Source organism: Kogia breviceps, chromosome 10, assembly GCF_026419965.1.
Source record: "Kogia breviceps isolate mKogBre1 chromosome 10, mKogBre1 haplotype 1, whole genome shotgun sequence".
NCBI lineage: Eukaryota > Metazoa > Chordata > Mammalia > Artiodactyla > Physeteridae > Kogia > Kogia breviceps.
This window is the reverse complement of record NC_081319.1, coordinates 1,349,295-1,375,979: the sequence shown is the minus strand read 5'-3', so window position 1 is coordinate 1,375,979 and position 26,685 is coordinate 1,349,295. Positions and strand designations below refer to the sequence as shown.

Genomic DNA, 26,685 nt, shown 5'->3' with positions numbered 1-26,685 from the left:
TGAGGGGCGGCAGCACGCTACGGTCCCCACCAGGGACGCGCCCGCTTCTCCGCCGGGGCGCGCTGGTTTCCCGCAGCTCCACGCCGCCCGGCCGCTTGAGCCCGCAGGCTTCACCTCGACTTCCCTCTGCGTAGGGGTCCTGCGGAGGTTCCAGGAGCACGTACGTGTAAAGCGCTCAGCACGGCACCCGGCACTGAGGTGGGGGCGGGGCTCAGGGCTAGTTATTTCTATACTGTTCTAATTAAAAATCTAATGTTGAGTCCATCCCAGAACAGCTCTTCAAAAAAGAGGTCAAGAGACCTCCCTGGGGGGCGGGGGGATTCCTGCATTTTGCTCAACCGGAAGTTTAAGGACGCTCCCGACTGTGGCTTGCTTCCCGTGCTTCAGGGCAAAGCTTTTGCGAAAGGCGGCCGCCCCGGTCGGCTCGTTCCCGGCTGTCGAGTCGGCCTTGCCCAGCGCCCTCAGATCCCCGGACAGGGAAGGTGCCAGAAGAAGCTGGGGCTCGGAAGAGGACCCTTCCTTGATGGGAGACCCAGGCCGAGGAGCCTGACGCCCCACCTCGCCGCCCCGCGCAGGGGTCAGGCAGCCGCACGGCATCAGCCTCGCTGTGGGGCAGCCCCAGCCTGGGCCCCGGGGCGCACGTCCCTTCCAGACGCCCGGCGTCCTCTGGGGCGTGACCGCCGCCACCCCCGTTTCACAGGTCAGCACATCGCATCCCAGAGGGCAGAGCGTTGCCCACGTCACACGGCTGGGAAGCGTCAGGGCTGAGCGGCCTTCCTCGCGGGGTCTCCCCGCAAGAGAAAGACTCCGCGTCTCAGCCGGTGGACGCACCCCCCGAGGTTGGTCACCTGGAGCAAAGGTGCCCTGGCTTGGGCCCGGGTCCACAGCCTCCCGCTCACGTGTTTGCAGCTGCGCTCCAGAAATGGGGGGGCAGGGGGGCAAGAGAGATCGCCAGAGACCGAGTCCTTCTTGTGCTTTTGACTAAACCTGTGCTTTGAGACCTCTGATTGACGTGCGGTAGTGAGAGAGCACTCAGAGGGGCTGTGTGCCTTGCCCGGTTCCCCCCAGAGCTGACGTCTTGCAAAACCACAGGGCTGTGGCCACCAGGACACCCTCGGGGGTGAGTGAGGCCGTCCCCACAAAGACCCCATGTTGCCGTCTTGTAGCCCCACGCCCTCAAGCCTGACCACCCCTAGTCTGCTCTACATTTCTCTGATTTGTCCTTTCTTTAAATGTAAATTTATTTATTGTATTTATTTTGGGCTGTGTTGGGCCTTTGTGTTTGCGTGCTGCGGGGCTTTCTCTAGTTGCCTTGAGGGGGGGCTACTCTTCGTTGTGGTGCGCGGGTTTCTCACTGCAGTGGCCTCTCTTGTTGTGGAGCAAGGGCTCCAGGCTCGCGGTCTTCAGCAGTTGTGGCACACGGGCTCAGCAGTTGTGGCTCGAGGGCTCTAGAGCGCTGGCTCAGTAGTTGTGGCACACGGGCTTGGTTGCTCTGCGGCGTGTGGGATCTTCCCAGACCAGGGCTCAAACCCGTGTCCCCTGCACTGGCAGGTGGGTTCTTAACCACTGCGCCACCAGGAAAGCCCCCGATTTGTCCTTTGAAGAATGTCATGGAGATGGAATCCCACAGTAAGTGATCTTTGGACACCGACTGTTTGGTCTTCTTTTGTTTTTTTTGGGGGGGCGGGGGGCGGTACACGGGCCTCTCACTGTCGTGGCCTCTCCCGTTGCGGAGCACAGGCTCCGGACGTGCAGGCTCACGGGCCCAGCCGTTCCGCGGCATGCGGGATCCTCCTGGACCGGGGCACGAACCCGTGTCCCCTGCATCAGCAGGCGGATTCTCAACCACTGCGCCACCAGGGAAGCCCTGGTCTTTGGTTTTGAATGGGCTCAGGCTGCTGACCAGTGCTCTGGGCCTGGCCTGGGCTGGGAGGGAGAACGCGGTCCGTCTCCTGCCTGGGGGACAGGACACGACCCTCCGCCACTAGGAGAACTTTTGGTGGATTTAGGTCTTCAGCCCTCAGAAAGCAAAGGCCCTGGGGTTGGGCCGGGCTGGTTACCTGGTTACCTTAGGGAGGGTTTGGGCTTCTGAGCCTGTTTCCCTGAGAGGAGGCGGTCCCTGCCCTGCCTTCCCGGCAGCCCCTCTGCCCCCATGCGGTGGTGGCTGGCACGGGGGCCTGTCCTTTCCCCGACACAGCTGGCGGCTCCTCCCAGGTCTAGAATGGGCCACTGTGTACACAGCGCCTACGTGCTCCACACATGGAGGAAGAGCCAGGAGTGGGAAGCCATCTGGGCCATCAGAGCAGTTCACCCCGAGCCAACTCCCTGAGGGGCTTTGCAGCCGGTCAGCAGGGCAGGCGCCGAGCTGCTCAGGAAGGAGGTGGCCTCGTGGGCTCTGGCCCTGGCCCTGGGCGTTCGTTCACAGGGACACCCGGCAGCCAGGGCTCTCTGGCTCCGCCTCCTCTTCCCGAGCAGCCCTCCTTGCAGACCCCGAAGGAGCCCGCGCCGCTCCCGTGTTCGTGGCCCCCAGACTGGTGGCCCGGGCCCGCAGGAGGCCCGCCGTCTTGGCTGCAGGAAGGGGCTCATTCATCTCGTGTGGCTTTTCCCAAGTGGTCTGGCTTGCCTGCTCCCGAAGAATCGGGGTGGTGGGGGGACCTGGGACAGCGTTTCTCCCTCTCCAAGTGGATCCGGGACCCTGGATGAGGCCCTCTGGGGGGTCGTCACAGGGGAGACACGGCCCCTGCCCGAGAGTCAGATGGAGACACAGTGGACACTCAGGCCTCCTCGCGGGCAGCTGACCCTCTGTTCCCTCACCCCTCCTGACACCACGCAGCTCTTGGAAAGAGAGGTGAGGGAGGAGGTGTCACGGCCCCGACGTGGCCCAGAGAGTTCTGTGGGCATGCGTCTCGTCACAGCTCACAGCACGCAGGCCCCTCACTGTCCCCTGTTGGGGCCAGAGGAGTGAAGCCAGAAAGCCAAGGACGGGCCGGGCAGCCCCGCCACGGGCGGGTCAGACTCTCAGCCGCAGGCGGGGCCGGCGTCAGAGGCGGTCCCGGCAGGCCGGTGGCTGAGGAGGGCGGGCCCGGCCGCCGCGCACGTCTGGCGGAGGCGCCGCCGTGTCCGCAGGCGCAGGGGGACGGCAGAGCCGCCTCTCAGGCTGGCAGGCAGGACGCGCTGGAGCCACGCCCTGGAGCCCGCAGGGGTGTCCTGCCCAAGCCCTTCCCCGGCCTCCTTCCTGCACAGACGCAGCCTTGTGACCCGGCGGTCGTGGGTGCCCCTCACCCCCTTCAACCGGGGGGCGCCGTCTGGTCGGACAGACTGAGAGAAAACAGGGTCCACTCGGACTGACACCGGAACGTCTCCCGAGCTGTTTCTGTGTGAAAGCGTCAAAGCGAGCGTACGACGCCGCTCACGTGAAAAAACCCACAGAGCGATACTGAAAGCGTGCCAGGGCCCAGGCCTGGATGGGGGTCACAGAGCAGGCTGGAAGCAGGGGCGGCGCAGCCGCGCTGACGGGGGGTCCCCATCCCAGGCCCGCTGACGGGGCCGGCCCTGCAGAGCCAGAGCGGGAGGGAGCGCGCGGGGCTGACGGACCCCCGTCTCTGTGCTCCCGCAGGTGGACATCTACAACGCGGACCCCCTCATCTGCCGGGCCGGGCTGAAGGTGTGCTTTGGCATCCAGCTGCTGAACGCCGTCGCGCGGGTGGAGCGGGCGCTGCCCCAGCTGACCCTGCCCTTCCTGCTGCTGCAGGGCTCCGCCGACCGCCTGTGTGACAGCAGGGGCGCGTACCTGCTCATGGAGTCCGCCAAGAGCCAGGACAAGACGCTCAAGGTGAGCCGCCGCCCCGCGTCCCTCTAGGGCACCTGCCCAGACCCTTGGTGTAGGGCTGGCCTGGCCCCCGGGGAGGCACGTCCCGGGAGCACGAGGCGCCTGTTGGCTCCGCGGGAGCTTGAGAGTCATTAGCTGATGGTTCATCCGGTCAAGGAAAGAACCGCAGCGAACCGCAGCGGGCCTCCGGGCAGAAGAGGCCTTCTTCCTCAGGCGGGGCCAGGCGTGGCGGGCGAACGCTGTTTCAGGTGGAGCGGTTCCCGAGTGTCTGGCTGAGCCGGGGAGACCCCTGGCTGGAGGATGGGGAGAGAGCGGGTGCACCGGCCGTGTCCCTGCCAAGTGGCAGCGGAGCCTGAAGGTGGCTCCGCGTGGTCGGCCCGCCGGCCCAGGGCACACACGCGAGCGGACGTGTCCCCGGACAGTCAGAGCTCATAGAAATAGAAAGTAGAGGGACTCCCCTGGCGGTGCAGTGGTTAGGACTTGGCACTTCCGCTCCTGGGGCCCTGGTCAGGGAACTAAGATCTCGCAAGCCGAGTGGTGCAGCCAAAAAAAGAAAAAGAAAAGAAAGTAGGGTGGTGTTTCCAAGGGCTGGGAGGAGGGCACGGAGGAGGGCGCTGTAACGGAGACAGGGCTCAGCTGTGCAGGATGAGAATACTGCACCGCGTGCAGAGACACTTAACACCACCGCGCCGCACACTCAAAAGTTTCTGGTTCAGGTGGTAAATTTCATGTTACGTGATTAGTACTACAGCTTAAAGAAAAAAACACAACAACTTGGAGATAGCTGTAAGCTGTTAGAAATCGCTGAAATGGCAGGTAGGCAGGTGGTTATACACATGGAGAGTTCAGGGGCGGTCTGGCTGGAGATACAGATTCTGAGTCATCAGCACACGGGTGGATTTTACAGCCAGGGGCCTGGACGGGGCTCCTGGGGAGAGGGGGAAAGAGGCCCGACCCCGCCTCGGCCGTACCAGCCTGCAGCTCAGGAGGGCGGCATGCTGCAGCCTTGACCGAGAGGCGGGAAGAAGGCCAGGAGGGTCGGGTCGGGTCGAGAGCTGTGGGAACCACGGAGGAAGGTGTTTCTAGAAGGTTACCCTGGTCAGCCTTTGAATGATGCTGAGAAGCCCAATCCTACGAGCGTGAGAGTGATCCCCGGCCACCGCGATGTGAGGGCCGTGGAGCTGGTGCCAGGACCGCGGCCGTGGGCGGGTGGGGGTGAGGGTCAGCCGGGCAGGCTGGGGTCCCGCAGGGAGTAGAGGAGGCGCAGGTGGGGCGAGGCTGGAGGGGGAGTGGCGTGGAGAGGGGACAGCGGTTTAAGAAAGGATCTGATGAACGTGTTGGGGCCTTTCCAGCTGTTCGCAGCACCACGTGCCGACCAGGGGTGGGTGCGTGGAGGGCGTGTGCTCGCCGGCCGCCGCCCGGCCGCCCTGCCCGCACGTGCCGCTCGCGGTAGCCGTGACTGCCTGTCTTTGCTAATTGCAGATTTACGAAGGTGCCTACCACGTCCTCCACAGAGAGCTTCCTGAAGTGACCAGCTCCGTGTTCCGTGAGATAAACACGTGGGTCTCTCAAAGGACAGCGGCGGCAGGGACGGGGTCCCCGCCCTGAGTGCGCCGGCTGGCCGTCGGGCCACAGTCGGGGAAGCAGGCAGAGGAGGGGCAGGAGCCGGCCTCTTAGACGCGGCTTGCCGCCAGACAAACAAAACTCTCAAATTGGAGGGATCCCTAGAGCACAATTTACTAAAAAAAAGAAAAAAGACAGTCTTGTCGCACATCAGGCCATCCGCCACTGGATCTGCCTTAAGTGGTGGACACTTCATGCAAAAATAGGAGGTCACAACACTTCCAGAGGATGTGCTGGAAGGCCTTAGGCCGCAGAGCCCTGCCCCACCTCTCCTGCTCCGCAGGGTCCCAGGACCCCCACCGCAATAACCGGAGGGCTCCCCTCCCGCCACCCCGCGCCCCGCCCCCATTTCCTCGGCCGGGGCCCCCCCTGGCCGCCGGATGTGGGGCGGCACCCACTTCCCCGGCGGACTCTTGTGCCGCCGCGGCCCGGAACATGCCTGCACTTCTCAGCACATATCCACCCGTGACCCACGTCAGCTCCTCGTCCGCCGGGAGCCCGGGGTGGGCTGTGGGGCGGGTGGGGCTTGGCCCAGAAGGGGCCCCCTGGCCCCCTTCCCTCCGCGGGGCACGGCAGAACGGCTGTTCGTCGCTGACCAGTGTTACCTGGGGCTCAGAGGACGGTCGTGTTAGAGATGGACTGGCTCGTGTGTATAGCGTCTGTTCTGAAGCAGAGCCGGGGGTGTGGGGGGGTGGGAACCAGGGGGCTTGAAGGCATGGGTGCCTGACGGCCCTGTGCGGCCCTGGGGGGCGGGCCTAGGAGCCCCGTGCGGGACAGGCCTGTCCCAGTTCCCGCCTGCCGGGCCACAGCCGCCCTGGGAGCCTTGGTGCTGGCAGCACAGCTACCTCTGGTGACCAGAGAAGCTCCCCACACAGTGCCCCTGCCCACGGCTGCAGGCCTGAGGCCACAGCAGCCCCGCTGCCTTTCTCGGTGCCAAACCCGCGGCCCCCCACCCCTTGGCCCTCAGTTGCGCCAGAAGTAAACGGGGTCATCACCCACCCAGGGGGTACTTTGACTTTGAAATGGGACTCGCTGTCAGGTCTTGAGGCCCCAGCTGCAGATGTGGCTGTGGTGGGGATGGAGCCACCGGGGCGTGGAGCCCTCGTGGTGCGGTCCCGCCACCCCGAGGCTTCCCTGCCTGACGCGGAGGCTGGGGGTTAGGGCTCCCCTCTCCTCCTCCCCCCTTTCCTTGCTCACCCCCAGCAACGGTCAGTTGGCGGGGGCCTTGGTGCGTGTCCTGCTGCCCCTGCCCCTTGGGAGGGAGAGGCGCCCAGGCACCCATCCCCGGGGGATGGCGCCTGGGTCCCCACACAGTGGCTTCATCGCCACATCTTATTTCTCTGGCTTCTCTTTGGAGGAGAAAAACGTGTAGAAAATGCAAAGACAGGTCGGCCCCACCTGCCCAGCTTGGCTGCCGTGAGAAAGTTCCTGCTCTCCGGCTAAGTAACGGCAGAAACTCCACCCACAAACCCCAGACGCCCAGCCGTCCCGCCCTGCAAGTTACAGCCACCCCACCCCACCCCACCCCAGAAGCATGCCATGGCAAGGCCATATCCCAAATTAAATACCAGGCATGTGGTTTGACCAGTAATCTTTTGATGCATGAATTTACTTATTTGAAAGCTCTTATAGAGGCGCATTCAGTCACCTTTACAGGTCTGGTTGAAGAATCGTCCATATTTAAAAGAAAAAAGTTATTTGAAACGAGGACTGTTTTCCTCATCTGGGAGGGGGCACAGGGCACGCCCACCTGCTGAGTCAAGGGTGCAGGTAGCAGCGTCTGGAGGTCCCCGGGGAGCACCCTCTCGTCCTCGCCGCACCGCACGTCTCGAACCGGGGTCACCCTCCACGTTGGCAGCTCTGTGCCGACAGCTGGAGCGCCGCCACCATGCCATCGCCGTGGTGCAGGGGAGCTGGGTTTGGAAAGGAAGCGAGGTCACACGTGGCCTGGCCTTGAGGTGACAGGAGGACAGAGGCCACAGAGGGGCCCTGGACACGCAGCCTATCCAAACCACACCTGGGAGGACGGACATATATATCACTCGGGACACTGGGCCCGAGCACACCTGTGAACTCGGTGCCGCCCCGTAACTCAGAGGCCGTGCCGGGCCACACGAAGTGGTTTCACGCCTGAAAAAAATCTCTAGGAAAAGATGCCGCCTGCAGCCACTGGAGGTCGCAACCCCGCCAGGGCCCATTCCTTTGCTGGGATGGGGGGTGGTGACCCCAGCTTGACTGGGGTCAAGACCCTTGGCTCTTGGGGGCCCCGGGGCTTGTGATGAGAGCTCTGAAAGATGCTCTGGAAACACCCTGCAGGGCCCCACCCTCCTGCTCTTTGCGTCACCACCTGCTGACCTCGACCTGTTAGGCTGATGGTGATGGTTCTGAGCAATTCAGTGCTTATCGTCATTGCTGCGGCTCAGCCACCGCCCCACACGTAAGCTGTCAGTGGGGACCCGTGTATCAGTTCAGAACTATGAAAGCACCCACGTCTGCCACAGCTAACCCTAATAAACCACTTGTCTTCTGACGGTGTCGTCTGCCTGTCTGTGTGGTCTGACTGCAGCGTCCCTTGCGGAGAGACCAGCGGTCCGTTGCGAGGCTGCACCGGGGGTCTGGGCCGGTCCCCCGATGCACCCCAGTATGCGGACATGGCCGCCTCTCCCGCAGAGCGGGCTGCACGCCAGCTTTCTCGTACAGACCCGGCCGCCGCTGCCACCAGGGGCCGGGCCGCCCCAGCTCTGGGCTCCACGGCCGACCCTCCCCCGCGGTCGCTTCTGACGATTTAGAAACAGGTTCTGATCTGCCCGCGACCCCGTGGCTGCACCTCTGCCTCTCCCACCTGAGCACAGGAGACCCCAGCTCAGGCGGGCGCCTGCACCCCTCCCTCTGTCCCCCCTGCGCCTGACCCAGCAGCAGAGGCTGTCGGCTGTCTGTCGGCCCCCGGGCAGTCGCCGACCCTCCTGCTGGTGGCCGCAGCAGCCTCCTCCGGGTGCCCCGTCTCCCAGCTTGTGTCCCACTGGTCCTCCCCATCTGGCCGCCAGAGCGGGTGCCCAGCGAGTCGGGCGGTGGCCCTTCCCACTCCAAGCCTCGTGGCACGAGGCGGCTGCTGCCCCCACGAGCCTGCAGGCCCTGGGCCCGTGGCCACACGCCAGCCTCTCTGTGGAGCCTTCCCACCGGCCTGCGTGGAGCTACCCACTCCCCGGCCCCCGCCGCCCCTCCTGCAGCACGGCCACTGCCGTCTGACCCGGCCGTGTTCTTTGCACCCGCGGTAGCCCTGTTCCCCCACTGGAGCTGAGCTGCGGGAGCTGGGTCCTCGCCTCAGACCTGTGTGTGGTTTCCGGGGGTCCCTGGTAAATATATGACCAGGGAGGGAGGGGGTGGGGGACCAGTGCTTTCTCTGGGCCAGGCTAGAGCCTGGAATTGGGGTTATAGGTGCAGGGCCCACTTCTTGGTGGGCGTCCGTGCCCTCACCCAGGCCACACCTCCACGGGCCCCCTTGGGTTTAATGCTCTGCTGTTGCTGGCTTGAAATCCTCCATCTTTCCGGGCGTCGTTCTCCTCGCGAGCTCCTGGACCGTCCTTAGGATCACTGCTCGGGACTCCCCCTCAGGCAGGCCGCCCCTCCCCACGTCGCTTAGTTCTTCTTCTGGGCCTTGTCTGTGTTCCTCTGCCCCCTCGGTTTGTCTGCGTTGCTGTCTGTGTTCTGTGTCCGTCAGTTGGCGCTCCCGACCTTGGAGAGGGGGCCTCTGTAGGAGACGTCCTGTGGGCCCCAGCGGGGCTCTGTGCTCTCGGGGTGCCCCCAGGAGGGCTGCGTGAGCCCTTCTGCGGCAGGGGGCTCACTGCGTGGGGCACCGGGGGGCCCGGTCGGCCCCCGGCCTGGCGCCTCGTGTGGATGCCGCTGGCTGGCGGGGTCTGGTCGCGAGGCGGCGGGTCGTGGAGCCCTAGGGGACCCCGGGCCAGTGCTGGCTCACCGGTGGGCAGGGTCGGGGTCCAGGAGCCCCTGGGATGTTGCCCACACACGGGCGGGTGAAGCCAGGTCCTGGGGTTCGTGCCGGTCTGCCGGCAGGCAGGGCCGCCCCTGGAGTCTGGCCGCAGGGCCCAGGGGTCCCAGAGCCGGTGTTGCGTGGCTGGTGGGGGGGCCGGTTCCTGACACGGTTGGGTCTGGGGTCCAGGGTGCCCTGAAGCTTGCGGTGACCTGCCGGTGGGCAGGGCTGGGGCCCAGCTGGTCCCAGGGCGAATCCGGCCTGCTCTGGGCAGGCTGGGTCCACAAGCTGCAGGACTGTGGTTTCCTTTTCTTTTTTTTTTAATTTAATTTTTATTTTATATTGGAGTATAGTTGATTCATAATGTTGTGTTAGTTGCAGGTGTACAGCTGAGTGATTCAGTTATGCATATACATACATACACTGTTTCTCAGACTCTTTTCCCACATAGGTTATCACAGAATATTGAGTAGAGCTCCCTGTGCTCTAAGTAGGTCCTTGTTGATTATCTATTATATATAGAGTAGTGTGTATATGTTAATCCCAAACTCCTAAGTTATCTCTCCTCTGCTCCCCCCGCCCCCGTTTCCCCTTTGGTAACCGTTAAGTTTGTTTTCTAAGTCTGTGTGTCTGTTTTGTAAATAAGTTTATTTGTATATTTTTTTTTTTTAGATTTCACACGTAAGTGATATCATATGGTATCTGTCTCTGTCTGATTTACTTAGTATGATAATGTCTGGGTCCATCCACGTTGCTGCAGGTGGCATTGTCTCCTTTCTTATGGCTGAGCGATATATTCCACGGCGTATATGTACCACATCTTCTTTATCCGTTCCTCTGTCGACGGACATTTAGGTTGTTTCCACGTCCTGGCTATTGCACACAGTGCTGCAGTGAACATTGGGGTGCACGTGCCTTTTCAAATTATGGTTTTCTCCGGATACGTGCCCAAGAGTGGGATGGCTGGGTCACATGGTAGCTCTATTTTTGGTTTTTTAAGGAAGCTCCACACTGTTCTCCACAGTGGCCGCACCGGTTTACATTCCCGCCGGCAGTGCAGGAGCGGTCCCTTTTCTCCACACCGTCTCCAGCATTTGTTGTTCCTACTTTTGGTGACGGCCATTCTGACGGGTGTGAAGTGATAGACGCCTCACTGTGGTTCGGATTTGCGTCTCTCTAACAGTTAGCGAGGTTGAGCAGCTTTTCTGGTGCCCGTTGGCCATCTCTATGTCTTCTTTGGAGAAATACCTCTCTAGACCGTTTGCCCATTTTTTGATGGGGTTGTTGGGTTTTTTGATATTGAACTGCATGAGCTGGTATGTTTTGGAGATGAATCCCTTGTCGGTTGCTTTGTTTGCCAGTATTTTCTCACATTCTGTGGGTTGTCTTTTCATTTTGTTTACGGTTTCCTTTGCTGTGCAGAAGCTTTTAAGTTTATTTAGGTCCCATTTGTTTACTTTTGTTTTTATTTCTGTTACTCTAGGAGGGGGATTGCAAGAGGTGTTGCTGCGATTTATGTCATAGGGTGTTCTGCCTATGTTTTCCTGTAAGAGTTTCGTAGTATCCAGCCTTACATTTAGGTCTTTAATCCGCTTGGAGTTTATCTTGTGTATTTTTGTGTATGGTGTTAGAGAATGTTCTGAAGTCAGTCCCCTACATAGGAATGAGTTCTGTTCCAAGAGTGCATTCGTAAATCCAGCTTGTTTATAAGTCCAACCAAGGTAGCCTAGGTACCCAGCTAACACAGTGGGCTATGTGGTACTGTACTGTAATAGGCTTGTAATGCTTTTCACACAAATAATACATAAACACAAAAAATAAAACATTTTTAGTCTTACAGGACAGTACCTTGAGAAGCACAGTAGTGTAACGGCTGGGATACAAGGGCCGGCATCGAGTGAACAGGCAGGAAGAGTTACTGGCTGAGGAGGGAGAGGAGGGGGGAGGTGGTAGAGCTGAAGGGTCGTCAGCAACAGGGGACGGAGGGCGGGCTGCAGCGTCACTCACGCCCGACACCGATGGAACGCACACTTCGTTCGCAACTTGGAGGTTTGTATGTAGGGGACTTACTGTCATTTCGTTGTTTTACATGCAGTCGTCCAGTTTTAGGGCTGTGGTTTTCTGGGTCTGGTGTCGGCCCCCTGCTGGGCAAGGCCGGTCTAGCGGCCCGAGCGGGCTCCCTGGAGGGCAGGGCCGGTGCCCGCCCACTGGTGGGTGGAGCTGCGCCTTGCCCCGCCTGGCGGGCAGGGCCGTGTCCCAGGTGGCTGTGAGCTGACCTGCCCAGGGGGCTGTTTGGCCCAAGGCGCCAGGCACTGGGCCTGCAGGCTGTTGGGTGGTGCTGGGTCTTGGCGCTCACAGGCCAAGATAGCCCAGCAGCAGCAGCAGCTGTGTTCACGGGCCCGGCCGAATGTCCCCCAGTGTATCTGCCACCGGCGCCTGTGTCCCCAGGGTGAGCCTCAGCCGCCCCCCACCTCTGCAGGAGACCCTCCAAGAAGAGCAGGTAGGTGTGGCCCAGGCTCCCGTCAAATCACCGCTGCTGCCCTGGGTCCTGGTGCATGTGGGGCTGGTTTTGTGCGGCCTTTTAGGAGTGGGGTCTCCGCTCCCCCGTCCTGCAGGCAAGCCCCGCTGTCTTCACAGCCAGATGCTCTGGGGGCTCCCGGTGCTGGACCCCTGGGCGGCGGAGCCCGACGTGGGGCTCAGAGCTCTCCCTCCTCGGGGACCCTCTGCAGGGTCGTTATTCTCCAGTGTGTGTGTGGGGGGGGGGTCGCCCACCTGGGGGTGAGGGACTCCTACTGTCTCGTCGTGGTTCCTTCTTTAGGTGTTTAGCTGTAGAAGATCCTGTCTGGTAGGGTTTGGTCTTTTCCATGGATGGTGGTTCAGCGTGGTTGTGACGCTGGTATGCTCTGAGGGGTGGTGAGCCGCTCTCCTGAGATGACTTGTGATGAAATTTTCAGTCATTTCGGGGTAGGTCCCATGGGGTGACCAGAGCTGGCCGTCCCCTGTGCAGAGGCCCCCTGGGTGGCACGTAGACCTGAAGGATGGCCCCCTCCCCGAGGCCCGCGCTCCTCCTACAGCCCGAGCCTCAAGGGGTTGAATGTGGGCAGCGCCCTCCCCTCTGGGCTGTCCCCGCCTCCTCCTGGGAGCTCCCACGGGGCACAGACCTCCTGCTGAGGGCCACCACGTGGCAGGTGGCCCATGGCCTTGGGGCTGCCCCCAGATCAGATCCAGGACGGGGTGCCCCAGCTTGCCTCGCCTTGGTGGGGCAGGAAGAGGGACGATGGAGCGCCAGGCCGGCCCAGCAGGGGAGAGCAGGTGAGCAGGAGAGGGGGCATGTCCGAGGGGCTCGGGGTAGATGGGAAGGGAGCACAGGTTGGTCCCAGAACTGGGACCCTGAGGGACGGAGATCTCCTGCAGCAGCAGCAGCACCCCGCTCGGGACAGTGCATGGGGGGAGCCTGCGGTGGGCGTGCAGGGCCGGGACCAGCCACAGCGGGGAGCCAGCCGCCCTGGCCGGAGGGTGTCTGGAGCCTGGGGGAGAGGACGGGGCCGGGACCAGATGGAGGCTGGTGGGAGCAGCAGCTGGTCTCCCCCTCACTGCCCTGTCCTGAGCGCGTGGCTCTCCTGCCGCAGCACCGCACCCTCAGCCCAGCCCACTGGGAGGGAGGAAGGGAAAGGGGCAGGGTGAGCTTTTCAGGGACGAAGCCAGAGACCTCATCTGCCGCTGCTGCTCACATCTAGGACCTGGGCGTGGCCACGGCTCAGTGCAGGGAAGCTAGGACGTGAGCCAGGTGCCCACAGAGCTCAGAGACAGCAGGTGTGCACCCCAGGCTTTCCAGGAGGGGAGACCTGGGCTCAGCATCCGCCTGGAGGATGCCAGCAGGGCGGGTGAGAGCGAGCTGGAGGTGAGAGGCAGGGCCCCAGCTGGGGCCCAGGGGGCAGGAGGGGGACCCGGAGACCGACCCGCGGCTACTGTGGAGGCTGGGTGACAACTAGCTCGAGGGCCGAGGAATCGGGAGAACACGAGCGTCCCATCTCCAAGGCTCTGTAGGTGAGAAGGGGCTACACCGCGTGCCCGGAGTGGCCCTCGCGTTGCGTCTTACGCCGAGGTTCGGTGGGCTGAGCCCCGCCCCTGCTGGGCGCCCTCGGGACCCCGTGTGGCTCTCACACCAGGTGTGCTGGCTGGTAATGCTGCTCCCACGTAGACCAATAACGGTGCTGGGGCTCCGGTGTGCTCCAGCCCAGGTCCCCAGCCCGTGTGCAGGACCCCCGCCGCCTCCCCGAGGTGAAGGTGGTAACCAGCCAGGTGCGGGGCACTGATGGGACCCCGAGAACTAAGCCACTGGCAGGGGGGTGGGGGGCTGGAGTGCCCGAGGGCAGCTTCCTGGCTCCGGGACCCCTTCCTTCGGAAGTCCCTGCCTGAGGCTGTGCTTCACATTTTGACCGGAGTGAGACATTTTATGCTGGCAGAAGGCTCCAGGAATTAAGGCTGCCCCTGGCCCCGGCAACAGCACCCCTAACTTGGTGACGGCACCCTCACCCCGCCTCACTCTGCTGCGGTGAGGCGGACACTGCACGCTCTGTAGGAGTTTTCCAGGTAGAGGAGCGAACGTATGTATGCCGTGTCTTTTTTTGCAGGTGGGGAGAGGATCATAGGATGTGTTAAAAACAAGTATGTCTGTCTTTGGGTAAAGGGCCAGGACTAGGGCAGGGCAGATGAGGCCCTCCTCTAGGTCACACAACTTAAATAAGGGTGCACCCAAATCTCAGTAATCAAGATAAGCAGCATTTTACTTTTAAATCAAAATTAATGATAAGCCAAATACTGACATTTCAAAACAGGATTCCTGGTCGTCTTTTGCTCCCGCCCCCCAGAACTCAGCGGAGCCTGGTGTGCCTGTGGCCCCTGCCCCGCCGGCAGGCCCTCTCCCGCCCTTACGCTCCACTTGATATACGAGCCGTGCTGCTTTTCTGGTTTTGCTTACTGTTAGCGGTTGGTCTGTTTTTCCTGATGTTGTTTGTGATGGAATAGAATGCATAGTTTTTCCCAGTAAAATGTATGGATATTTTTTTGATTCCACATAGTTCACTTAGCAGCAGGCCCTGGGCTGAGGGAAAAACAAACGGGCTTCCGTCCTCAGCAGCCCCTCGACTGGTACACGCCAGTGGCCGAGGCGGGTGGAGGGAGCCAGGCCCCGTCCGCTCCGCTGGGGCCCTGCTCTCCAAAACGCAGGCTGGTAGGAGCAGCAGCTGCTCAGTAAGTGACCTCAGATGAGCTAAGGCGGGGCTTCGAGGTCAAACACCTCTGGCCCCACAAAACCTCCCAGGGCCAAGGGGGAACCCTGTCCCCAAGGGGAGTCTACTTAGACCCCCGGACGCGGGGCCCTGACCCGAGCTGTCCCTGGTACACAGGCTCCCACGGTGAATTCAAGCTTTATTGCCCCCACCCACCCAGGAAAACATGCAAGGTGGTGCCAGGAGCAGGTGCGACGGGGGAGGGAGGCCCTAAGAGACCGCCCGCCAGTCTCCCTGAGTGGTGCCCAGCCCCGGGGGCCTTGGGCCTCGGGGCTGGTTTGTGCTGCGGGAGAGGCCGCATCCGAAGGTGACCTCCCCGGGGTCCCCAGGCACAAAGAGGAGGGGAGCCCCCCAAGCACCTGCCGGCCCGGTGATGCCGCAAGCTCACAAGCCACCACGCGTGCAGCCATCAGCAGTCCAGGCCGATGGACACCAGCAGGTCCTCCAGCACCCGCAGCTGCTGCTGCGCCTGCTGCATGGCGCTGCACGTCTGCACTGTGCTGCCCACGTGGAAGCGGATGTCGTCCACCAGCGGGATGGAGTCCGTCTCCTGCCGGGCTGTCACGGCCGCGGCCTCCTCCCTCACCGCCTCCACGAAGTCTTCCCGCTCCACCAGCTGCGGACACGCCGGCTCAGGGCACGCCTGTCGCCCACCCTCAGCCACCCTGGGCCCACGCTCACCTTCTCGATGACCTTGGCCATGTACTTCGTGCACTGGTCCTCCAGGCGCGCCAGGCCAAAGAGCTTGGCCACGCGCCACACGCCCACCACGCTGTCCTCGTCCAGCAGCTGGGCCAGGCCACGGCCACACAGCTGCTTCAGGCCTGGCAACAGGTACAGGTCGGCCACACTCAGCACGTCGCAGGCCAACTCAGGAGGCAGCTGCAAGGAGAACGGGGGTGAGGCGGGGCACCCGAGACTTAAGAATGGGGTCCACAGGCCGAGCCAGGGGCTCCCGTTGCAGGCCAGCTCTGCCCTGAGCCCCGCGGCCAGAGCCCACATCTCCCACCTGCTGCGGCAGGCGCGGCCTCCAGAGGACGAGGGAAGCTGCGGGCAACTTCCACCCGGTCCAGGCGGGGCCACCTGCTTAGCTGTCACCCCCCTTCTCCAGGAGCAGATGGGACGGGGACCCTACGCCCACTGACCCCTTCTGGGAGGAAGTGTGCTAACCCTGCCCTGCGCGCAGCCACCGCAGAGCAACAAGAAACAAACCCCCTCCCTCAGCCACCACGTCACTACAGCGAGCTGCATGCAGGCCGCGCACACCAGCCGCCTCCTCACCTGGGGCAGCTGCCTCGGGGCAGCCAAAGGGCCCCGCGCTGACGCCAGCGCACGAGGCCAGGGCTCCCCACTGTTGCAGGAGCTCGGGGTGACTGTCCCCGCCCACCCACCCCCACCCCCGGCTGGAAAACTTGGGGGCCCCAGGTGACTACACTATGTCTCCAAGCGCCCTGAGTCTCGTCAACTCATTCCTGCCCTGAGAGAAAAGTCTACACAGGACCCACACTCCAGCCTCACAGAAAACAGGCCTCTCAGAGCCAGTCCCGACCCGGGCGCTCCCTCTAAGCCCCGTGGTGACGTGGCCTGTGTACCCCCCCCACAACCCCTGCCCGGTGCACACACCTCGGTGTGGTCACCATAGATGTAGTACAGCACGTGGGTGAAGATGTCGGGTGAGACGTCGTGCAGGGTGATGGCCAGGAGGCCGCCTGACGCCTCCAGCTCCGCGTTCTCGCGGAAGTGGTCATCCAGCAGGGCCCGGAAGTAATCGCTGCGGCCACAGAAGAAGGCCTGTGGGAGGCTGGGCTCAGGATGGGCCAAGACTTGTGCCTGGAGGAGCTGGCCCAGGGCTTAAGGCGGCGGGGGGCCGGGGGGGGGGGGGACACTTAGTACCTTGTGACAGAGGAAGCTGTAACCGTCCACTCGAAAGCAGACGTCAGGGCAGCTGCTGAAGCCGTCGCGAGGGAAGGGCAGCTCCCCGAGATCACCCTGGCGGGGGACAGGAGAGCAGGTGCCGTCAGCAGGCCGGAGACGGAGAGCAGCCGGCCCTGGCCCAGAGCGCGTTCTAGCGCATCTTGGAGGACGACTGCTGCCCCACGTATTGACGTAGACACAAGACCACTCAAGTACGCAGGCCGGCTCAGAAAAGGGGAGCAACGGCAGCCCCATCCCCAGACACGCCCCCTACCCACAAGCCCGGCCCAGGCGGGGGCACTGGTGCGCTTACCCGGAGCTCGGGGGGCAGGGCACAATTGGCCAGCAGGGCCAGGTCCTCCCGCAACCGGGGGTCTGCCTGGGGGGGCTCGATGGTCAGCACCTTCACGCACTTGCCTGGCTGGGAAGCCACTGCGGAGGGGAGAAGGCAGCTTTACCGCCAGCTGCTGCCTGAGGCCCCGGGCCCCAAGGCCTGGACACGCACACTCACACTTGGCCTCCAGGTCGCCGAGCAGGTCCCACAGCTGGCACTGCTTGGCCAGACGCGCACAGTCGCCGACGTGCTCCACACCGACGTCCACGCAGCCTGGGTATGGGTGCAGTGCTGGGCGGAGGCTCAGAGCCTGAGGGGACCCGTGGCCGTCCCTCCCCGGACCACCTGAGCTCTACAGGACCCGGGACAGACGAGAAGGGCTCCCTTGTGGGCGGGAAGAGCCAGCCCAGGAGGCAGCTAGAACCACCCTGCTCCCCAGGGGACGAGCCCCAGGAGAGAAAAAGTGGCCCAAAGCCACGTCTGCGTGTGCTGCAGCCCCCGCCTACCCAAACCCAGGGCTCACCTGTGTACAGGTACTGCAGAAGGGCCCCAAAGGCCACAGGGCTGATCTGTAGGCAGAGAGGGCACCGGGAGACAAGGTCCGAGGCCGCCCCTCAGCGCAAAGCCCCCGCTCGCCCCCTGCCCTCCCCACCCCCGAGGGACGCACCAGCGGGTGCCTGAGGACCACGACACTCCTGCCCTTCCACCTGCTGTCGAGCATGCGTGCGAAGTAGGTGCTGCGAGCGCCCAGGATGCAGCGATGTGCCCGGAAGGACTTCCCGTGCACCAAGAAGACCACGTCGCTGTGGCTGCCCTGCTCCAGGAGGCTGCGGGCGGTGGAGGGGGTGTTCGGCAGTGCCGCCGCCCCCCAAGCCTCCCCACTGCCCCCCCTCCCGGCCAGCGGGAGAGCCCTCAGCCCCACACAGGCCCCCGCCCACCCCCTGTGCAGGGCCGTCCCGCCCTCGGTCTCACCGCAGCAGGAAGCTGCAGTAGTAGTCCCGCCGCCGGTAGGAGGCCGTCACCTGCTTGTAGTCACGCAGGGCCCGGCGGATGGCATCGCTCTGTGCCCCGTACAGACAGCGCTCCCCGTCGAAGGTGTTGGCCTCGCAGCGGGCTCCTGGGGACGGCAGGGCCGCCTGATCAGCAGGGCCACGGGGCTGCCCGCCACAGCTGGGGAGGGGCCTGGGGGAGAGGCGCGTCTCCCCCTCCCCACCCCACCTACGGGGCCCAAGTCGCCCTGGGCCTGCTCGCGCCCCAGCATCCTCCCCGCCAGGACCCGGGCACGCGCCACACACCACACAAAACAGACGGCTTGGAGGCTGGCCCTAATCTATGCACTGGTGGCCTGGGGACACACCCTAGGCAGAAGGGTCCCCGTCCTCACCTAACTGAGGTTCTGGGGCAGAAAGACACAGGTTAGCAAATGATGTCAGGTGCTCTGAAAGAAAGCTAAGCAAGACGAAGGGTGGCAGCTGCCACAGGAGAGGCCGCGGAAGGTCACTGTGGCAGAGACAAGGTACAGTGGCCTGAAGTGAGTGAGAGCCATGCCAAAACCTGGGAAAGGCCTTCTGAGGGGAGGGAACAGCAAGTGCAAAGGCCCTGAGGGCCACGTGGGGAGGCAGCAGAGCGTTGGCCCGGGGCGGGAGGGGGCGCACCCATCACGTAGCAGCTCAGGGCGGGCCAGGTGCTCTAGCTCACGGGAAACGCAGCGGGGAAGCCACTCAGGCCAGGAAGCGGGTCACACTGGCCATGGAGCACGCCCACCGTGTTAAGGACAACACACACGGTAGGGCACAGGGAGGGGCAGCCGCAGGGAGACGCTGACCTGGGGCTGGGGAGCCGAGGGGAGAACCGGCTCTGAGGGCAGACCTAAGGGCACTCGCTGAAGGGGTGCGGGACTGAGAGGGGATGCCAGGGCCCCCGGCACAGCCCGCGTCCACCGCCCCACCCCGCCCTGCGCGCTCACCGTTGGCTAGCAGGTAGAGCACCAGCTCTTCATGTCCACAGAGGCAGGCGTAGTACCTGAGGGGGCGGTGGGCGGGGCAGGGGCGCTGTCAGGCCTGCAGGCCCTGCCCGCCCTACCAACTCCCCTGCCCCCCCCCCCCCCCGCCGGCACTCACAAGGGGGTGCTGTCCCACTTGTCCCGCACATTCACCTCCACGTCTCGCTGCTCCAGCAGGTACCTGGACAGGGGAGGTCAGAGCCTGGGTCAGGATAGGTTTGGGGGTCTGGAGAGGAGACCTGCGGAAGGGGAAGGAGGGAAACCTCCCCAGGTGAGGGCAGAGACCAGAGCAGGACAGGCATTTAAGGCAAAGGAACCACGAAAGAGTGTGGTTGTGGGACACCCTGGGCGTCAGAGGCCCCAGAGCTGAAGAGGCTGAGCATCTGAGCTGAAGAAGGGAGGGAGGGAGGGAGGAGGGAGGAGGGAGGAGGGAGTGGGGCCCTGCCTCTGCCCGAGCCCTCGCGCTGCATAGGGTGGCGGGTTGGCCTTCCCAGGTCAGGGGGACTGGAGATGGACAGGACCACCAGGAGACTTGCAGGCGTCCTAGCAGCGTGGAAACGAAAAATGGACAGATTATAGAAGGCGGAAGTCAGGAAACAAGGCAGCAGAGGAGACTGGGGTGAGGGGAGACCACCAAGGATGGTGATGGACAAGAACCCACTTTGGGGAGACACCCAGGTTGGATCTCAGAGTGCACCACACTTTGGGGGCTACCAACTAACTCCCAGGTGTCACCCGACCCTGGGGAGGAGCCCGGGGAAGCTGCGGGGCTCGGAAGGAAAACAGGTGCCTCATACCCCACATCAGCAGCCCCTCCCTCCCCATGCGGCCCGCGGAAATCGCAGCACCGGGGCTGCTTCAACCGCAATGAGGAGTTCCCGAATCTCTGAGAACCAGAGACTGGTTCCGGGCCACAGGCGTTCCCAGCGCGAGGTCCGCAGCGCATCAGAGGAGCCACGTCAGGGGCGTCCCAGGCCTGCCCCCAGCGTCTGACCTCCGGACCTTTCTCTTCTCTCTGCCCCTCTCCGCCTCCTCCGGGCGTCCGCGTCGCAGTCCTCCCCTCCGAGACACCCGGAAAGAGTCACGCCAGCACCCGACCCCCGCGCCCCCGCACAGAGAGCTGCCTGGACCGGGGCGGTCCTGCTTCGGCGCCCGGGCCGCCCCCGTCCCCCACCCCGGCCAGGCGCTCCGCGGGCGGCCCACTCACACCCTCTCGGGGCCACGGCTCCTCACCGCACTCGGCCCACGTCCCCCTTCCTGCAGCTGGAGAACAGGTCGCAGGTATCCATGGCGCGGACGTCCCCGACCCCGGCCCGGCGACCCCGGGCAGCGGCGAAGCCCCGCCGGATATAAACAAGCCGCGCCGCGCCGCGCCCCGCCCGCTCTGCAGCGGCGCCTGGCGCCCGGAGGACCGACCCGGGAGGCGCCCGCCCCGCCCCCGCTCATCACACACGTTCTCGCCCGACTCCGCCCCCAGGCGCAAGAACCAGTCGCGCAGGCGGAGGCGCGGGGCCCGGCGTGCTCTCCGGGCGGCTTTAATGGGGTCCCGGGGCAGCCCCGAGGGGCGTCGGGTGGGGACGGGGCCGGGGACGGGGCCGAGGTGCGTCGTGAGTCGGGGGAAAGCAGGGACCCCGCGGCGAGGGCCGGGCGGGGCACAGCCCCTCACAGGTGCGTGTCCTCCTCGAATACGTCCGAGTCCTCGGGGTCGCGCTTGCCCCCCATGAGCGCGCTCCAGCCCCCCGGGCCGTTGACGGCGCCGCCGCCGTTCAGGCTGGGCTGCTTCTCCTGCATCTCCGACTGGCTGTCGCTGGCCACGTCCAGCGTGGGGTTGTCGTGGCAGCCGTTCTCCACGAAGCGCAGCTCCTCGCCGTGCGACTGCGGCGGGAGGGGCCGCTGGGAGAGCACGCCGGGCCCCCACCGCCCCCGCATCACCCCTTCACCGGTCCTCAGGCCGGCGAGACCGCACGCAGGGGACCCCAGCGGGCCCTGATGGACGCAGGCCCCTTCGGCTCTGGTTCCACAGCTCGGCCCCTTTCGTAAAATGACTACTGACCCTTCGCACGGCACCGACCCGTGGCCTCCCTGACACCATCTGATCCCCCTCCCACCACCACCCACCCCTTCTGAAGGGACTCATGGGAAACAGGAGCCTCGTGCCCTGGCCCCTCCTCTGGGGGAGCTGCCAGGCTGCTGGAGCCTCCTCGTGACCCCAAGCCAGGGCCTGTCTGGTGACGCATCCACAGGAGCCCAGGCCTGCAAGGACCCCCGCCCCCCCCGCAGCAGGGGCTGCGGCCAGGAGCGGCCCTGCGGGCGCAGCCCACGTCCCACTCCCTGCACCCCCAGCACCTCACGCGAGGCTGCGCCCTGCAGAGCGCAACGGGGGCCAGGCCCTGCACTAGCGCCTCACCCGCAGTCACCGCACCGGCAGAGCAGGACACTGAGTCTCCGGCGCTGAGCGTGCCGGGCGCCCCTTCACCGGCACCACCGCGGCCCCGCCCCCGCCCCCACCCCACTGCGCTCCGCGCTCGCTCACCACGTGTTTCAGCTTGGGCAGCCGGCGCTGCCAGCAGTTATAGAGCAGGCCGAGCACGATGATGACGACGCAGACGGCGCCGATGACCACCAGCACCACAAAGAGCGTCCCGTAGTCGCTGCGTACCTGGCTGGCCCGGGCCTGGCAGCTGCTGGTGGTGGAGTAGTTCTGGATGCCAATCTGGGGGCGGGAGGGCCCGGTTCCTTAGCCGAGACCCTGGGGTGGTGCCAGGGCTCCCCACAGGGCCCTTGGGGTTGGAGCTCAGGGACGGGGAACAGGCTTGGAACAAGCTCCCTCAGAGGCCTGGACCTGTGCTCGACGAGGACCCTGCCCGATCCCCGCCCCCCCGGCCTGAGGGCACCTCTGTCCCCAGGCTCCTCACGAGCCCACGGTGGCTCTGACCCCGCAGCAGGCAACGTTTGGCCCTAAACCCACCTGCTGGTGGCCCTAACCCCCCACGGAGGCTGGCCCCATGCCGGCAGCCACAGTCCACACCGTCCCCACCAGCGTGAAAAAGGACACAGCGAGTAGCTGCCAGGAACGGCAGACACGGCTTCTACCTTGGGCGGGAGGGCTGGCCCGCTATCACCAAGGCTACTGCGGGCCGGAGAGGGTGCACCAGGGGCTGGGGGTGGTCCACGTCCTTGGCTACCCCGTCTCCCAGCTTCCTCCCTCTTCCCCCTGGAGTGGTCACCAATGTCATTTAGCTGCCCAGCACCCCGGACACTGCAGGCTATCTTGAGTGGGCGGCCTTCTGGCCAAGTGGCTGCTCTGTCCCCACCGGGTCAGGCAGACGCCCTCCACAATCAGCGTCTCGGGTGGAGGAAAGCAGGACAGGCGAGGTGCCATCATCAGATGACAGGTGCCAGGGTGAGGGTGCAATCCACTGGCTCCGGTGCAGAGACCTGGGAGTCCCCCTTTCTAAAGCCAGGTATTAGCTCTTCTTCCTGTGAACCAGCTGTGTATTTCCAGTACTTTCTCTATTCACTTTTTAAGTTATCGAGGCTCAGTTCTCCTGCTAGATTCACCACCAATGCACGTGCTAAATCTGCCCACTAATACAGGTCCAAAGACTGAGCATGCTTTTCGGCCGTATCAGCCTGAATGAAACATCCGGTAAAGCCAGAATACCCACGGGAGGGGAGAAGCAGAAGGGTCTGTAAAAAAGGTTAAACCCAACTTTCCACCAGCCCCGCAGGGTTCATGAACCCCCAATCCCACAACTGGACGGGCCCCCCATGGCTACCCAGGTGGTGTAGACACAGCATCACAGTGAAAGGCCCAGGCTCTTCAATCTCTCAGGCCTGGTCCAAAGCCTGGCTCAGCCACGCACCAGCTGTGCCATTTGGGGCAAGTCACCTCCCTGCTCGGGGTTTCAGCTCCCGTCTTAAATGGGGCACCTACAGTACTCAACAGGGGGCCTTATTTACTGCTTACAACCCCGGGGTGGTACTCAGGGCCGAGTTAGAGAACCCAGTCTGGCACTCAGCACACTTATCAAAAAGCCGCAAACCACCACGGGGGCCACCCCCAGCCTGGCGTGGACTAGATAAGGAGGCGGGGCCCACAGGCACGGGTGCCTCAGCTCTGTCAACGAAGACTGGAGGGCTCTTGAGGGACTCCCCCGGTGGTCCAGGGGCTAAGACTCCACGCTCCCAATGCAGGGGGCCTGGGTTCGATCACTGGTTACAAAACTAGATCCCACATGCCACAACTAAGAGTTCACATGCCACAACTAAAGATCCCTGATGCCGCAACTAAGACCCGACACAGCCAAATAAATAAATATATAAAAAACAAACCAAAAACACTGCAAGGGGCTTCCCTGGTGGCGCAGTGGTTAAGAATCCATCTGCCAATGCAGGGGACACGGGTTCGAGCCCTGGTCCGGGAAGATGCCACGGAGCAACTAAGCCCGTGCGCCACAACTACGGAGACTGCGCTCTAGAGCCCGCAAGCCACAACTACTGAGCCCGCGTGTCACAACTACTGAAGCATGCGCACCTAGAGCCCGTGCTCCGCAACAAGAGAAGCCACGACAATGAGAAGCCGCCGCACCGCAACAGAGAGCAGCCCCCGCTCGCCGCAACTAGAGAAAGCCCGCGCACAGCGACTAAGACCCAACGCAGCCAAAAATAAACAAACAAATTAATAAATAAAAACCAAAAAAACAGATACTGCAGGGCTCTTGAGAACTAAGGGGACTGATAAGGCCCCTGGACTCCAGTGAGCGGACGGCGCCTGGAGCACACGGGCTGTCCTCAAGAAGGGAGGTGAGGAACCGCACTTCCTCCTCTGGGGAAGGTGGATCTGGAGTGGAGGTCGGCCAGCCTGTCTCCTCAGCCCAGATCGCTGGGGCCGGCCAGGTGGGCGGTGGACTGCCTGGGTCACCCCCTCGCCCCGCCCCGGGCCCCCCGAGCTGGCCCGGCGCTGCGGCTCTCAGTGGGGAGCGCCTGGTGACACTTTTGTGCCTTTGGGAACTGCGCCACATTCTCCCCTCCCACCAGGCTTCTGCACGATTTCCTGGCCAGACGTGGCGCTTCTCCGCCATCCACGAGAGAACTCCGCTTACCCTCCAAGATCCCCTCGGGGGGCCCCTCCCTCTGCGTCCTCTCCTGACCACCTCCCTCCACGGCTTGGGTCTGCGCCTGCTGTCCCATGTCGCACGCACCGCAGCTGGTAGCTCCGTGCTCCTCGGGAGCTGGGCCTCAGAGACCGGAGACAGGAGCTGTCCAGAGCTGCTTCAGGCAGCACCCTGCCGGGCAGGCCCTCACGCCTCAGGGAAGGCAGCCCCACCCCAGAGTTTTAGGGGTGCAGGGAGCACGGCCGCGCTCTTACCTCCACCAGGCTCCTGCGGATGTCGCCCAGCATGGAGAGGACGTCTTGAGTGGGCATCACCCCTGGGGAAACGCACCGTCAGCAAAGCCCTGGCCGCAGAGGTGCTCGGGCTCCCGACCCTCGGAACCCCTGTCTGAGCCTCCGAGCCCCACTCCCCAGCCTGGAGCCCACGCAGACCACGGCCTGTACCTGCTGCCCGCCCGCTGGCCCCCCTGTGGCGGTGTGGCTTCCGGAAGCCACCACACACAGTACACGGGCCTGCGCCTCCCTCCCGACCAGGGCCCACTCTCCTCCTCCTGTCCAGAACCCAAGCGTGCGGGCCCCGCTGAACCCTGAACCAGGGCGTCCAGTGAGGGCTCAGCCTGCCCTCCCCGAGCCTGTGTGCGCTTCCCCGCGGCCCCCGCTCACCCTGCTCGCCCACCAAGGTCATCAGCAGGTGCTGCTCCTCCTTGCTGGGCTTGCTCAGGGAGATGCGCCAGTCTCCGTGACGGCCACGGCCGTGGCGGGGCAGCACCCCCTCCACCAGGGCCAGGAGCTGCAGCCCCCGGTGCCGCCGGAACGCCTCCTACGAGGGCAGAGAGAAAGCCCCGCGTTCGGTGAGGGGGGACGCCCCCCAACCCCAGCCTCTAGGCCTGGGCCCCTCTGACCTGGGAAAGGCCAGCAGGCTGCCCAGAGGGGCTGCTCAGGGAGCTCTGGGGACCACGGAGGAGGCTGTGAGCCTGGCCTCAGGGGACAGTGGGCACAGCAAGACCCGAGTCCACTTCGTCCCTGGTGTCCAGGTGCCCCCTCCTGCCTTGGCCTCTTGCACTCACGCGGGGCCTGAGTGTCCAGACGTGTCATGTGAGGAACAAGTATGGGGGGGGCCGACAAGAGTGCGTGTCCATACGGCCACCAAAACGGGAGGAGAGGCGGGAGGCATCCTCCCCAAACTCCCCTCCGCCTGTCACTGGAGAGAGAGGGCTCAAAGCTGGGGAGTCAAGAAAGAGTGTGCTGTAGAGAACGAATGTGCGGACACCGAGGCGGGAAAGCAGTGGGGGGGGTGGTGAACTGGGAGATTGGGGTTGACATATATGCACTAATATGTATGTATAAGATAGATTTTTTAAAAAAAGACGTCTGCGTCCTCGCAGGGTGCAGCGGTGACCAGGAGAACTGGCAGAGATGGCCACGATGGTAGAGCCCTGGCAGCAGGGTGGGGCAGGAGAGGAGGAAAGGGGACTTCTTTCCTATCTGACACCCTTGTGCCGCTTAGATTTCCTTCAGCTTGTACACAGGTAATTACACACCTTACGAACCAAAGCAAGAGGCCGGCACTGAGCAGGGACTCGGCGCGGGGCAGGAGCCGTGCCCCTGGCTCCCAGCCCACCACTGTCCCTTCCTGGCCCACCCGGGAAGAGGCCCGCCCTCCTCGGGCCGGGTGCGCCGACCCCCGGCCCCCGCAGCCCCTCCCTCCTGTGCGTGGGCTCCTGCCTCCAACGCTCCCAGCCGCGGGCCTGCGAGCCAGCTGTCTCAGCGCGTGAGACACGGGCGTCTCCCCAGGCCAGCCTTGCGGGCGCTCCTCTGCGCTGGGGCCCACGCTAAGGAGCGTGGCTGTCACGATACCAACGTGCTGAAGCGCCTTGTTGCCGTGGCAAGTGCCCAGTGCGGGCTCTCACGAGCGTTAGGCTCAACAGCTTAAGAGAAGCCTGCTCAGTTCCACACCTGGGAGAAGGCTGGTACCCGGAGATGGCCCGGCCGACCGGCTTGGGAAGGCCCAGCCCCTGAAATGGCCGCTACCGTCCGTGTGTGCGCGTGTGCGCGTGCAGGGGAGGGGCACGGTGCCTGAGCCCTCCTTGGGGTGGCGCCGCCCCGTGTGTGGGGGCTGCAGCCCTGGGCTCCACCACCTGCACACACACCCTCCATTTTCGGGGTCCAGGTGTTTGCCCGGCTGAAGCCCTAGCCCCACAAAGTCAGTTCTGGGAGGGTCTGATGACTAGGTATTTCATACCACGTCTTCTGTAGACGGGAACTGAGTGTCAGTGGCCCGAGGAAGAAGCCCTGGCTTTGGAATCAAACGTGGATTCAAATCTTGGTTCTGCCACTTATCAGCCTTGAGCCTCAGTTTCCCCACCTGAAAACGTGGGCGTCGGTCCTGAATCCGTGGGCTTACTGTGAGGACTGAAAATACTTATGCAACCTTATTAGGAGCTGGGACAACTGGATGTCTCAGCAAAAAAGAAAAAACATACCTGGACTCGTACTTCACACCATACACCAGTCAATTCCAGACGCATTTCAGATCTAAAGCTTTTAGAAACAAGCATGGCCCTGGAGTAAGCAAACATTTCCAAACTGGA

At 63.8% G+C, this 26,685-nt stretch overlaps 3 protein-coding genes across 56 annotated transcripts in view; 1 reads left to right on the top strand and 2 right to left on the bottom strand.

Annotated features, from left to right (window-relative positions):
* The window catches only part of MGLL (monoglyceride lipase), a 99,217-nt gene extending 91,235 nt beyond the window's left edge, over positions 1-7,982 (top strand). For 4 of the 6 annotated variants that reach the window (XM_059077968.2, XM_059077967.2, XM_067043312.1 and 1 more), the window contains exons 7-8: positions 3,617-3,832; positions 5,312-7,982. In XM_059077968.2, the coding sequence (XP_058933951.1) occupies positions 3,617-3,832; positions 5,312-5,437 (342 nt within the window). In that variant the 3' untranslated portion in view covers positions 5,438-7,982. The remainder of the gene's footprint in view (positions 1-3,616; positions 3,833-5,311) is intronic. The other 2 variants (XM_067043310.1, XM_059077970.2) reach the window with 1 other exon arrangement.
* A 6,224-nt stretch (positions 7,983-14,206) lies between these two features.
* On the bottom strand, positions 14,207-20,401 carry ABTB1 (ankyrin repeat and BTB domain containing 1). Of its 48 annotated transcripts, XR_010842428.1 has the most exons (14): positions 20,212-20,390; positions 19,097-19,159; positions 18,943-18,998; positions 18,361-18,425; positions 17,949-18,093; positions 17,644-17,803; positions 17,500-17,545; positions 17,154-17,249; positions 16,956-17,074; positions 16,622-16,717; positions 16,352-16,519; positions 15,410-15,610; positions 15,088-15,344; positions 14,207-14,541 (listed from the first exon to the last, which is right to left on the bottom strand). XR_010842428.1 is itself a non-coding variant. In XM_067043302.1 (13 exons), exons 6-13 carry the CDS (start codon positions 17,695-17,697, stop codon positions 15,138-15,140), a joined length of 987 nt encoding a protein of 328 aa, XP_066899403.1. In that variant the 5' UTR covers positions 17,698-17,803; positions 17,949-18,093; positions 18,361-18,425; positions 18,943-18,998; positions 19,097-19,159; positions 20,212-20,366; the 3' UTR covers positions 14,207-15,137. The 48 variants fall into 48 exon arrangements, 34 of the variants coding, with proteins under 34 accessions (XP_066899403.1, XP_066899409.1, XP_066899410.1 ...); XR_010842419.1 differs by lacking the exon at positions 18,361-18,425 and having other exon boundaries at positions 17,148-17,249; positions 20,212-20,397; XR_010842420.1 differs by lacking the exon at positions 18,361-18,425 and having other exon boundaries at positions 20,212-20,397.
* Positions 20,402-20,482: 81 nt separating this feature from the next.
* PODXL2 (podocalyxin like 2) overlaps positions 20,483-26,685 on the bottom strand; it is a 45,076-nt gene continuing 38,873 nt past the window's right edge. For both annotated transcript variants that reach the window (XM_059077947.2, XM_067043273.1), the window contains exons 5-8: positions 24,758-24,914; positions 24,350-24,411; positions 21,512-21,691; positions 20,483-20,853 (exon numbers count right to left, since the gene is read on the bottom strand). In XM_059077947.2, the coding sequence (XP_058933930.1) occupies positions 20,641-20,853; positions 21,512-21,691; positions 24,350-24,411; positions 24,758-24,914 (612 nt within the window). In that variant the 3' untranslated portion in view covers positions 20,483-20,640. The remainder of the gene's footprint in view (positions 20,854-21,511; positions 21,692-24,349; positions 24,412-24,757; positions 24,915-26,685) is intronic.